This window comes from Mesoplodon bidens (assembly GCF_964165515.1).
Source record: "Mesoplodon bidens genome assembly, chromosome: 1".
Classification (NCBI taxonomy): domain Eukaryota; kingdom Metazoa; phylum Chordata; class Mammalia; order Artiodactyla; family Ziphiidae; genus Mesoplodon; species Mesoplodon bidens.
This window is the reverse complement of record NC_138176.1, coordinates 125,629,236-125,642,407: the sequence shown is the minus strand read 5'-3', so window position 1 is coordinate 125,642,407 and position 13,172 is coordinate 125,629,236. Positions and strand designations below refer to the sequence as shown.

The 13,172-nt window shown below is 38.2% G+C and overlaps 1 protein-coding gene across 2 annotated transcripts in view; it reads right to left on the bottom strand.

Moving 5' to 3' along the window:
- CENPC (centromere protein C) overlaps positions 1-1,282 on the bottom strand; it is a 92,272-nt gene extending 90,990 nt beyond the window's left edge. For both annotated transcript variants that reach the window (XM_081249480.1, XM_081249481.1), the window contains exon 1: positions 1,052-1,282. In XM_081249480.1, coding sequence (XP_081105606.1) covers positions 1,052-1,069 — 18 coding nt within the window. In that variant the 5' untranslated portion in view covers positions 1,070-1,282. The remainder of the gene's footprint in view (positions 1-1,051) is intronic.
- Positions 1,283-13,172: the final 11,890 nt, after the last annotated feature.

Sequence of the window (13,172 nt, the reverse complement as noted above, 5' to 3'; positions counted from 1 at the left end):
TGAAAAAAAATGGGCAACTTAAAATTTGCGAGTTAAGTTTTATTCGGGGACCTTACTGAGGACTACAGCCCCGTAGACAGGCTCTCAGCGAGCTCTGAGGAACAGCTCCAAAGAGGTAAGGGGGGGACCGGGATATACAGGAGTTTGGGATGGGAAAAAAAAGGTAGTCAAACATCAAAATCAGACACCTCAAGTTAATGATTTTTAGTGCTTCTCTATAAATGGGAAGATGCAAGAGTCTGGGCTCATTGAAGTTATTCCTTATGTAAGTCTCATAACTATCTAGGGCCAGTGTCCTGTTTTTCTCCATCCTGAATTCCCCTTAGGCACACCCTGCAGGCAGCTGCAGTTGCTGGTGGCTTGAAGGTGGGTAACATTCGTTGTTTACTGAAATGGCAGGTAACAGTTTTTCTCCACAATACATCTTTTTATACATACAAGCATACATATATAACTTTATTATAAATGGGAAGATCTTATTCATCCATGCTGAAGATCTTAAAAGGGGAGATAAAGTAGAAAACACAAGTTTAGGATAGGGGCTGCTATGGGTTGTATAAGGTATAGTAACCGTAAGCGAAGTCTGAAATATAGAACAGTGAATACCACGGGAGTCCAGAAATAGGCCAACAAAAAAATGAGTTCCCGCCCCCTTCAGCCATTCACAGCTGGCACTTTTAACTAGTAGCTGCCTCTCAGAAAACTTTCTGTCAATAACAGACGCCTCTCTACACTAGCAACTCTGAAGCAAAGGCACACTTTCAAGGCGTTTCAATACTTCTAAGGACAGAAAATTATTTGGAGGACTAGGAACTGGAGTTAGGCTAACAAGTAGAAATCGCAAGATTCTCTGAAGAGAAAGACGCCGTCACGCCCGGGGATTACAAAAAGCCTTGAGGAAACACAAGTAAATTAACTCTAGCTATCGGCACCCGATCACTCCCGAGGTCAAAAAACTCGCGCAGCTTCCCCACTGAAACCCCCCAGAAGCCACAACACCTGCCCAACGCTTCACTCTCCCCGCCTCGCTGGGTCCGCGGCCTGCACTTACCAGCCCCCACGCGGCCATGTTCCGGCGCGGCTCAGCCCGCGCAGGGTTTGGGGGCGGAAGTCCACACGGGACGCAGCTCCAGGCAGCCCAGCGAGGACGGAGTCACCCGAAGAACAGCCAGGCGGAAATCCAGTAGCACCTTAAGCGAAAGACGGCGGTAGATAGCAGGAACGAAAGAGCCGCGACCCAGCGAGCGCGCGCCACTCGCGCGCATCCGCCTACGCAATTTAAAACGGGCTGCACATGCGCAGAATGGGCCCTTCGACTCCAAAGGAAGAAAGCCGTTAGGGGCCTGCCCCCTCACTGGTACTCTCCCACAGTCCAGCCTTCCTCCTCCCAAGAGCCCCGCCCCATCACGTCGTAGCCCTTCCCCCATCTCATGTGTCCCCTAATCCCTTACTCCCACAGCTTCATAGTCTCTCTCTCTCCCCCTTTCCCTCCTTACCTCCCTCCCTCCCTCCCTCCCTCTCTCTCTCTCTCCCTCCCTCAGCTTCATTCTTTCTCTCTCTCTCTCTCTCTCTCTCTCTCTCTCCCCTCTCTTCCTCTCTCTCTCTCTCCCTGTCTCTCTCTCTCCTTCCCACGCAGAGAAGGTGTAAAACTTCCTGACGGTTCTCTTATAAAGTAATACTTGGAAGGATAAGAGACAGAAATTGCAGAAGACGTTTGAAGAGTAATGTTTTACTGTGTAGGCTCATCACCCACACCCCAGCCCGTTTATGCGTCATCTCTGAAAGCAATAATGTTATAGTAAAAATGGTGATGGATGATGTATTCTTTTTTCCAAATATGTGGGTAATATTTTTGTGAGGCATTGCCAACAAAATGATCTGTGTAAGTATATATCATTTAAGTATGACGTCCTGAAAGGAGTCCTAAATCAGGAGCTTTGAAACCTGCTCAGTGGACTAGCTATGTCATGTAGGACAAGCTCTGGCACCGTTCTAGCAGTTTCCTTAATTACATAATAGGAAAGTTAAGTTAGATGCTCTGAAGACTAGAGCTGACCATTTTATGATTCTAAGAAACTCTGACCTATTTTTATGATTTAATAAAAATTTGCAAGGGAATTTTCATCAGAAAATGAGTTACTTTCTCCTCAGGCAAGGGAGACAAAAATAAATAAATGGGACCACATCAAGCTAAAAACCTTTGCACAGCGAAGGAAATTATAAACTAAATGAAAAGGCCACCTACTGATTGGGAGAAGATATTTACAAGTGATATATGCAGTAAGGGGTAAATATCCAAAATGTACAAAGAACTCATACAACTCAACATCAAAGAAACAACCCAATTAAAAAATGAGCCGAGGAATTGAATACACATTTTTCCAAAGAAGCCATACAGATGGCTAATAGGCACATTAAAAGATGCTCAACATCACTAATCATCAGGGAAGTGCAAATCAAAACCATAAGGAGATATCACTTCAAGATATCACTTGCAGACAAACTGCAAGCACATGTCAGAATGGCTATTATCAAAAAGACAACAAAAATCATGTGTTGGCAAAGATGTGGAGAAAAGGGAACTCTTGTGCACTGTTGGTGGGACTGTAAATTGGTACAGCCACTATGGAAAACAGAATAGATATTCCTCAAAAAATTAAAAATAGAACTATCATAGGATCCAGCAATTCCACTCCTGGGTATTTAATCCAAGGAAAACAATTTAGAAAGATTTATGCATCTCAATAGTCATAGCAGCATTGTTTACAATAGCCAAGATATGGAAGCTGCCTAAGTGCCCATCGACAGATGAATGAATGAAGAAGATGGCATATATATATATATATATTTATGTATATTTATATACGTATATAAATAATGGAATACTACTGGACCATAAAAAGGAATGAAATTTTACCATTTCCAACAACAGGGATTGACATAGAGGGTATTATGCTATATGAAGTAAGTCAGACAAGAGAAAGACAAATGCTGTATGATTTCACTTATATGTGGAATCTAAGAAACAAAACAAATGAGCAAACTTAAGACATAAAAAGTTATAGATACAGAGAACAAAGAGGTGGTTGCCAGAGGGGAGGGGTGTGGGAGGAGGAGAGAAATAGGTGACGAAGATTAAGAGGTACAAACTTCCAGTTGCAAAGTAAATGTCACCGGTATGAAATGTACAGTGTAGGGATATATAGTCAATAACTAGGTAATAAAAATGCATTACTTATTGAATAAATTCATTAACCAAGAATTGAGCAAATAATTTTTTTTAAACTTGTAATGCTTTAACAAATGTTATCACCTGCTAAGACCTTTTTTCTTTTTTCTTTTTTTTTTTTTTTGGAGGAAAGAGAGATCGAGAACTAACTCTGAAAACAGACAAGCCCTAGTTCCACACTCCTCCACTAATTCTGCCATAATGGGCAAGTTAATTAAACTATAAGTTTCTCAACTCTCTTGTCCGTAAAATGGGAACAATGTTAAAGTTGTTCAGATTGGATTAATTCCTTTTAAGATCTAGTTGAAATGCCTAGAACATAGTGAGAATTCAATAAATAATGCTATTGGTGTTATCAATATTATGGAGATATTTATACTTGGTCTAGGAGAAGTTTTGCCAACCAGACTACTTATTTAATTTGGTCTCACATTTGGAATAGTTAATAATATACACTATCATTTATTGAGTGCATACTGTATGGTAAGTTCTGTCATAAATGCTCTCCATAAAGTAACTTATTTAATTCTGAGAACATTCCTATGAGAAAAGACGATTAATATCCACATTTTACAGACAACAGAACTGGGACAGTCTTTAAGTAACTTGCCCAAGATCACACTACCATTAAACAGCAGAGCTGGGGATGAACCCCAGCATTCTGACTCCAGAACCGAGCACTTAATCACTATACTCTCAGTGAGAAATTTTAGCAAGCATAATCATAGATGTAAAGTTCCACGTGTAAAATTATAGCCCCCAGCTTCCACTGGAAACAGTAACTCTCAGAGGTATCTTGAGAAACTTTAAATGAAATGACATACTGGTATAGAATGCAGGGGGCTGTAGGTAATGAACTGGTCTGTTCTAGAGAGAAATTGGAGCTGCACCCTAATGAAAACAAAAAGTTATGCAGACTCCACAGTTCCCAAACTCTTCAGTTCCCTCTGCATCTGTCGTAGTATTTACTAGCCCCTCCATAATTTTAGCATCCTAAAATAGGGTTGCTAGTTGATGGAGTAATGTTTATAAAACCCAGATTTGTCATTACAGACCCCTCCCCTCCAAAAAAAATATTAAGATCAATCCCTATGAATTGCCATGACAGCTGACTAAAATCTTGAAGTTTTCCATCACAACTACTTATCTATGTAAGGGGTGTGTGTGTGTGTGTGTGTGTGTGTGTGTTTATGTATCCATGGAACTATGTGTATTAGATGTGTATATGGAGAAAAAGGTATACAGAAATTTTGCTTGAAAGAGAAGTAGAAACTTTTAGTTACTTATGATTTTATGTTGCAGATAATTTCAAATTTGTAATTGTTAAAATTATATTAAAGAATAGACCTTAAAAATGACACTCCAAAAATCAATTTGTTCTAGAAATTATAACATAGTTGCAATTACAACTTAAAATTTTCTTTATTCATAATGGACCCAAACTGGCAACGTGCCCATCAACTGGTGAATGAATAAATAAATTGCAATGCATCCATACTGTGGAATACTCCTCAGCAGTAAAAACAAACTACTGAGGCACACAACAACACAGATGAATCTCAGTACTTACTGAGGGACTTCCTTGGTGGTCCAGAGGTTAAGACTGTGAGCTCCCAATGATAAAGAAGATGTGGTACATATATACAATGGAATATTACTCAGCCATAAAAAGGAACAAAATTGGGTCATTTGTAGAGACGTGGATGGATCTAGAGACTGTCATACAGAGTGAAGTAAGTCAGAAAGAGAAAAACAAATATCGTATATTAACGCACATATGTGGAACCTAGAAAAATGGTACAGATGAACCAGTTTTCAGGGCAGAAATAGAGACACAGATGTAGAGAACAAACGTATGGACACCAAGGGGGGAAAGCGGCGGGTGGGGGTGGGGGTGTGATGAATTGGGAGATTGGGATTGACATGTATACACTGATGTGTATAAAATTGATAACTAATAAGAACCTGCTGTATAAAAAAATAAATAAAATTCAAAAATTCAAAAAAAAAAAAAAAAAAGACTGCACTCCTAATGCAGGGGGCCCGGGTTTGATCCCTGGTCAGGGAACTAGATCCCACATGCCACAACCAAGAGCACGCATGCCACAACTGAGACCCAGCACAGCCAAAAAAAAAAAAAAAAAATCATGCTAAGTGAAAGAAGCCAGACATCAAAGGCCATCTGCTGTATGAGTCCCTGTACATGACTATATAAAACTATATGAACAGAAATGAGATCACTGGTTACCAGAGGATGATGTCATGGCGGAAGAAGACCCTGACTGCAAAGAGCCAGAAGGGAACTTTCTGAAGTGATGGAAATAACTTATGTCTTGATTATGGTGGTGGTTACCTGACTATATGTATTTGTCAAAACTCTTAGAACTGTGCTCCTCAAAAAATGGTAATTTTGCTGTAAATTATACCTCAATTAACTTGACTTGAAAAATTAACAACATGAGAGAGAGACAGAGAGAAAGAAAAACATAGCAACCAAATGCAATGTGTGAGTTTTGATCAGAGTCTTGTTCAGATCAAAGAAGCTATACAGAGCTTTAAGCAACAGTGGAAAACTAAAATATTGATTATCGCATGACAGGGAATTGTAAATTTTCTTAGATATTATAATGCTATTGTTGATGTAAGAGAATGTCCTTACTCTTCATGTTCTTACTCCAACTGTTAAGTACAATCACTTTAGTAGCCCTTTCTGACAAAATTATTCTCGGATTCAAAGGTTCTACTGGACTGTAATTGCCAAGTTAATAAAGTATGCTTGCAATATGCAGATAGGTGGCAACAACGTTCACAAAAAAACAAAAACAAACAAACAAAACAAAAAACAATGTTATGCACAGGGTCTTAAAGGTCTGCATTGAGTTGGTAATTTTAAAGTGCTGTATAAACTGACCAGCATTAAGTTTCCTAAGTTACCTTAGCACCAACCATTTGATTCTTAGTTGCAATTATACTTTATTATATATACATTGTTTCTCTTAACAGGAACACTGGGAACAACAAATCTCTATTCTTTAGGTCTCCATTCTGTAGCCTCTAGTTTACTTCTAGTCAATGTAATTCTTATCTCATAAAAAGGAGCTTTTGTAATTTAAAACATACTTACATTTTCAAAAGTTTAATATAGTTCTGTATTATAATTTTAACCTTGCAAAGATGTAAATTACTTTGATAGTACTGGGCAAAAATTTAAATAATGTACCTTCATACTTATTGACCTGGAAATGTGCTCTGGATACATTATTTAAAAAATGCAGTTTATCAAGTATCATTACAGTATTTACTTGATTACATAAATATATACAAATAGAGAAAAAGTGCCAAAAAAGTGATTGGTACCCACCCAAACAGTGCTAATGGTATGGATGGTGAAATAACATGTGATTTTCATTGTTTCTCTATTTTGTCTGAGACGTATATAAGTTTTCCACTTATAATTAGAAAAAAATAAGAAATTATTTTAAGCTAAGTATGCATAGGAAATGATATATATTTGTAAATTCAAGTGCCTATAGAAATTTGTAAACAATAAAATGCCAAAACTGTAGCTTGCTGGCAATACCTAACAGAAAGAGATTTACAAGATGAAAGAACTAGGAAGACAAACTGCAAGCAAAGATGTGAGGCAGAAATGATGTGCTGTTGACACAGAGAGAATTTGTGAGATATTGAAAAGGTGCTTATGTTTGCAAAATGGAACTAGATTATGGAGCACCTCCAATGTTAGGATAACTTTTCACCTCTTCCTATAGACATTGGAAAACTGTATTAATCTGGGGTAAGTTACATAAATTCATATAGCTAATTTAGGCATTTATCTGCTTGCATAATTGTTGGGAAGGATGGAGAAATAATGTGTTGGGGGCTTTCAGGAATGATTCCCAAAGATACACAGCAAAACTGACCCACCAAGAGCCAGCTGCATGAAGCAAACTGAAAACTGGGAAGTTGGTCCTAATGCTGGAGTCTGCAGAACCATATTGACATGGCATAAACAGAAAGCCACCATAATTACAAAACTGCCATGTCAAGAAAGCCACCACAGATAAGAAGCCTCCTGAGCAAGAAGCCTCCTTACTGCTTTTGGCTTCAGGAGCACACTGTACTTCACACAGATCATTATCAGAAAACCATTGTTCCATGCCTTGACTATCAACACCCATGAAACTAGTGATCAGACACTAGGACTTCTTATAACATTGCCACAGAAAAATCTGATGCCTACAGACCATGATCACCTATAGAAAAACCAAAGGCTGGGAAAGAATGAATTCTGTCTCTCCTCCGCCTTGCCAACATTGAATGCATGCCCTCTCTAGCTGCAAAGAAGTCTGGAAAATGTAGTTTTTAGCTTTTCAGTCTTTGCGGTAAAGAATGGCACACTAGAAGGAGTTGGAGTCGAGGTAAGGCACCAACCTACAGTTAATAAGTTTAGCGAGTTAAACCACTCTGACAGCTACTAATGTCACTTCGCTAACAGTGATTCTTTACCTTTTTTTTTTTTCTGTCCCAAAAGACCTAGCAGAAACATTTTCTGAGTAATAATGACTCACTATGGCACAAAGTTTTCACATAATCGTTAAAATTAAAGCTGTGTTTTCACTTATAGATTGTAAACATAAATGTATACAGTTCACATATCTTCAAAATTTACTGCAATGAATTGTGATGCAAATGGCAATAAATCATCAATTAACATTAAATAAAGCAAAGGTCAGAAATTTAAAAGTACTAGAAAGGGATTGGAGGCTCCTATTCATGTTTACTGATTGAATCAAATGGATAGTAAAGTATTTTAGAGATCCTTAAATATTATAAAAAATGTGCATTCATTCACTTTAATTGTAGTATAACATAGATGGCTCAAAAGAGCACTGAGGTTTTGATTTTATATGAGTTAATCCATTATACTTCACTCAAAGTTTTCAGTTATATTTTTCATGTATCCTGATGTATAGCAAATTCCTGTGACACAGATGCTGATGATGGCTATAATAGTTGGATTTTGGTGTATTTTCAAGAATTTGATAATAACATGATTGTTATACATGGCAACAAAAGAATCATATGTCAACCAATGTTCACAACATATCAGAAAAAAGAAACTCCTGTCACAGTGGGGGCTAAGAACTCTCCAAATTAGAATCATAAAACTTTTCAGCTGGAAGTTATTCATTTAATAGATGGTTACTGCAATCTACTTCTTAACAACCTTGACTTCAACACAACCCCTGTATTTGAAAAACTCCGTTTCCTATTGATGCAGAGGCTATACCAATAACTAAAATACAATGGGGCAAACACTGTAATAAAAAATGCATAAAATGCTATGGGAATGCAGGGTAAGAGTGATAAACATTCCTCTTGGGAATGGGGAAGGCTTCAGGAAATCTTCATAGACAAGGATATATTCAATCTGGGTCTTCAAGGATAAGTAGGGAGTTGTATTAACAAGAAGAAGGAAGGGTACTGAAGCAAGGTGTACAGTGATTGGAAAGGTATGAGGTGATGGGAAAGACCATGAGGTATTAAGACAACTGGGAGTAACCAAATTTACTAGAAGAGAGAGTATTTTTAAGGAGTCTCGATTTAAAAGGGCCCTATTACAAATGACCTTGTGATGCTTGAGCACATTGTTAGTGCTCGATAAATATTTAGTGCTGATGAAAAAATAAAAGAATGAATCTGAAAGCACTGAGAATTCATTAAAATGTTTGAAACTGGGGAATAACTTGATTACACTACATTTTAAATGAATCAGAGAGAAAAAGAGTGGAAAGTAAGAGGCTGCTTGGAAAGAAGCCTATTGCAGCTCTTCAGACAAGAAGTGAAGAAGCTGATGTCCCAGAGAAGTTAACTGGTTTGTTCAAGGTCTAGAGATGGTTACTAGCAAAATTGGCTTCTCTCCCTCTGCCCAGACACTTTTTCTACTACATTTTCTTACCTATAAATTCATTATTCACTACCTAAAACTTGAGATCTCTATAAGAGGATTTCTATTGTAATGGTGCAGTGGTACAATGATGTCGGAAGCTGTGGATAGGTCTAACTGGATAATAATATTTCAGCAGGATTTTTGCCATTTTGTAGGTTTGGGGCTGGGGGGAGACATAATTTGAACATTGGTATATTAAGGATTAATTGACTTGCAAATTGACAAACCAAAGCAACTTACAGTGGCTGTTGAACTGGTTTTCCGTTAATTTGGTTTATTTATTTGTATTTGTATTTATTTTTTATTTTTTGGCCATGCCACGTGGCTTACCAGATCCTAGTTCCCTGACCAGGGATTGAACGCGTGCCCTCAGCAGTGAAAGCATGGAGTCCTAACCATTGGACGGTCAGGGAATTCCCTAATTTGATTTATCTTTTTAAAAGGTAAGAAAGACATAATTAACTAGATGATTATTTCTCAAATATATTCCTATCTTTACATTTTTCTAGAGACATTCTTTTCTCCCATGAAACTCTGTGGCCATAAAGCCAGTGACTACTTTTTTCCTATTCCAACCACTGATGATTCGCAGCATCCTGACTCCTGCACCCCTTGTTTTCATTTCTCAGTTCTCATCCCTCCTTTCACTTTCCCCCTGTGTTAACGCCAGCTACCAGCTGTCAAGCAGGTGGATTAGGCCATTTATCAAATCAGGAGGTTTTCCTTTTTCATTCAAATCACTTTCTTAGTACACTGAGACTAGGAATTAATTAAGGTTTTGTCTCAAAAAATTAACTTGGACTTATAGTTTATCATTTAAAGTTTGGGGTAGCAGGGAACAGGTCTCAACTTAATATAAAGGCAAGGCAGTAATTCTGAATCTTCTTCTCCCAATTTCAGTTTCAAACAGTTTTCATTTTGATAATGTACCTGAACACTCTTCTCTAGTTTACTAATCATCAGTCTGTATTGTTCTACCTGAGCAGAATTTACTTGAAATTCTATGCAATTACAATGAGGTTCTCTATAGGACCACTACATGTCACAATGATTAATTCTCAGACATTTCCACTAGGTTCTCAGTCACCTGAGAAGACCTTGTGGCCAGAAGGAACAAATGTCCCTTGTTCTTTATTTTTTAATAAATTTATTTATTTGTTTATTTATTTTTGGCTGTGTTGGGTCTTCGTTGCTGTGACGGGCTTTCTCTAGTTGCAGCAAGCAGGGGCTACTCTTCGTTGCGGTGCGCAGGCTTCTCATTGCGGTGGTTTCTTTTGTTGCAGGGCACGGGCTCTAGGTGCGTGGGCTTCAGTAGCTGTAGCATGTGGGCTTCAGTAGCTGTGGCTCGTGGGCTCTAGAGCACAGGCTGAGTAGTCGTGGCACACAGGCTTAGTTGCTCTACGGCATGTGGAATCTTCCCAGACCAGGGATCGAACCCGTGTCCCCTGCATTGGCAGGTGGATTCTTAACCACTGCATCACTAGGGAAGTCCCTCCATTGTTCTTTAGAGCTGAATAATTCAGTCTCTCATTTCACTAGCAAAAGTTTTATTCAGACCATATATCAACTTGTTTGAGTTTTTTTTTTTTCCAACTTAAACCGAATTTAACAAAAACCGAACCGCCCATGTTACCCTGGGCCTCCTGCCCAGATTCCCATAGGTCCTTGCCTAGGAAATGTACCAGTACCCCTTAAGACTCCAAGTCTTAAGTAAAACCAGCTCAAATAAAATTTTTAGGCTCATCACTTAAAAGCAGTGAGATTCAGATATCAGGAGAACTCAATGGAACACCTGGGGAGTATCGAGAAGCCAGTGGGGCTCGATGGGCTCATACTAGTGTAGAATGCTGGTCAGGGAAGAATTCAGGTGTCCTCTAGTGGGTTATCTCTTATATCTTGCCAGTTACACCTGCATGTGGATGACAAAAATTAATCAACAGTCTAAGAAAGAAATGGAAAATTTTATTTGAGCCAACCTGAGGATAATAACCTGGGAGACAGTCTTTCAGAAAGTTCTGAGGACTGTTCTGCCTATTAGAGATCAAAGCACAGTTATATAAGTTTTTGAGACAAAGATTTTTAGATCAAATGATGTTGACAGTTTACACAAGCCAGATCTGAATGCACAAAGCTAGTAGTGGGTCATCATGTCCCCTTACAAGATTAATAAGGGAGGTTATCTCCTAAGGAGGTCTTGTTAATGCAGATGCACAATACACACTAAAGGGGAGGGAAGAGGCCCAGATGGGCAGAGAAAATTTTTATGTTTAAATTTTTCTTGTCTTGCTATAAAATATGAATTTTATTCATCATACCTCACTTTGTAGACAATTTGATTCCTCACATCTACAGCTGCAGATCCAATAGAACCAAACTGGTGGGGAAAACCACATGGCCTTTCCATTAAGAAAGGAGGATCAGACTGGAGATTCATGGCTTGCTTTGACTGATGAGAATATGCTAGTCTAAGGGGAGAATGCTCAGGCCTGGGTCATAGACCTAGAGTAATTCTGAAACCTTAAGTGTGAAATAGCAAATGATGGAACCTCTCAGGACCCCTGCAGAACAAATCAGAATTCCTTCCAATGTTCCCTTCCCCCATCATTCTTTGCACAGTGCTGCACCAAATACAGTCTTTCAAGGACCATTTCCCACATGCAACTATTGAATGCATTTTGGCCCTAGTGTATTTGTATAAATCTCACTAGATAGCTGTACCCCATCTATGCATCATAGCTTCAGTGATCCACTGCTTAGAAAGCATAAAAGAACAAAATAAAAGCTTGAAAATTTACAGCTTTCTCTGCCAGACATATTTTGCCAAATACACAGTGGTAAACTACCAACTCAAAATACTGGCAAAAAAGCAAAAAAAATATCATGTTCCCATAACAATAGTTTACATTTAGTGAACCATCAAAATGGGCATGGAATAAATTTCCCATTTTTCTTTCTTAAATTTTATTTATTTATTTATTTATTTATTTATTTATTTATTTATTTATTTATCTGCTGCACCTGGTCTTAGTTGCAGAATGCGGGATCTTCATTGCTACATGCAGGATCTTTCAGTTGTAGCATGTGGGGATCTAGTTCCCTGACCAGGGATCGAACCAAGGCCCCTTACATTGGGAGCTCTTAACCATTGGACCACCAGGAAAGTCCCAATAGCTCCATTTTTTCTAAAAAATTTAAACAAAGCTCAATTCTGATATACAGTTGTCCCTTGCTATCAGTAGAGGATCAGTTCCAGGGACCCCAGAGATACCAAAATCCTTGAATGCTCAACTTTCTTAGATAAAATGACATAGCATTTGCATATAACATACAAAATCCTCCTGTATACTTTAAATCATCTCTAGATTATTTATTACACCTAATACAATGTAGATGCTATGAAAATCGTTTTCAGCACATGGAAAATTCAAGTTTTGCTTTTTGGAACTTTTTGAATTTTTTTTCTAGTAATTTCTATGTATAGTTGGCTGAACCACAGATGTGGAATCTGTCGATAGAGGGCCAACTGTACTTAAAACAGAAATAGTATTAATAAGATTATCCTATGAAGTAATTTTTAATGAAGTGGAGTTAATTCAAGTCATGTCTTCTGGGAATAAAAATGGACAGCAACAAACAAACAAACAAAAAGGTGGAAGAAAAGAAATGTGACCTTGATGTCTCCTCACATGTCCATAATCTCCACAGCTGTTCCTTTCATCCTCTGGTGATATTAATCTTCTGTTTATTTTGCTATTGTAATTCTAAACATATTGTTTCCTCAGAGCTTACCCTCTACAAGTTGGTCTATGCCTGTTCTTTCTTACCTCAGTAAAAGTAAAGAAAAAAAATGTGTGTGTGTGTCCTGTTGGTGGTTTAAAATCGAGTTGGGACTTCCTCTTTGAACAGTTGCCTTTTCCTCTCACGGAAGGGAGATCTCATTTTGTCTGAGACTAGATTAAGTTGAAACAGACCACACACCAACGAGAGGGT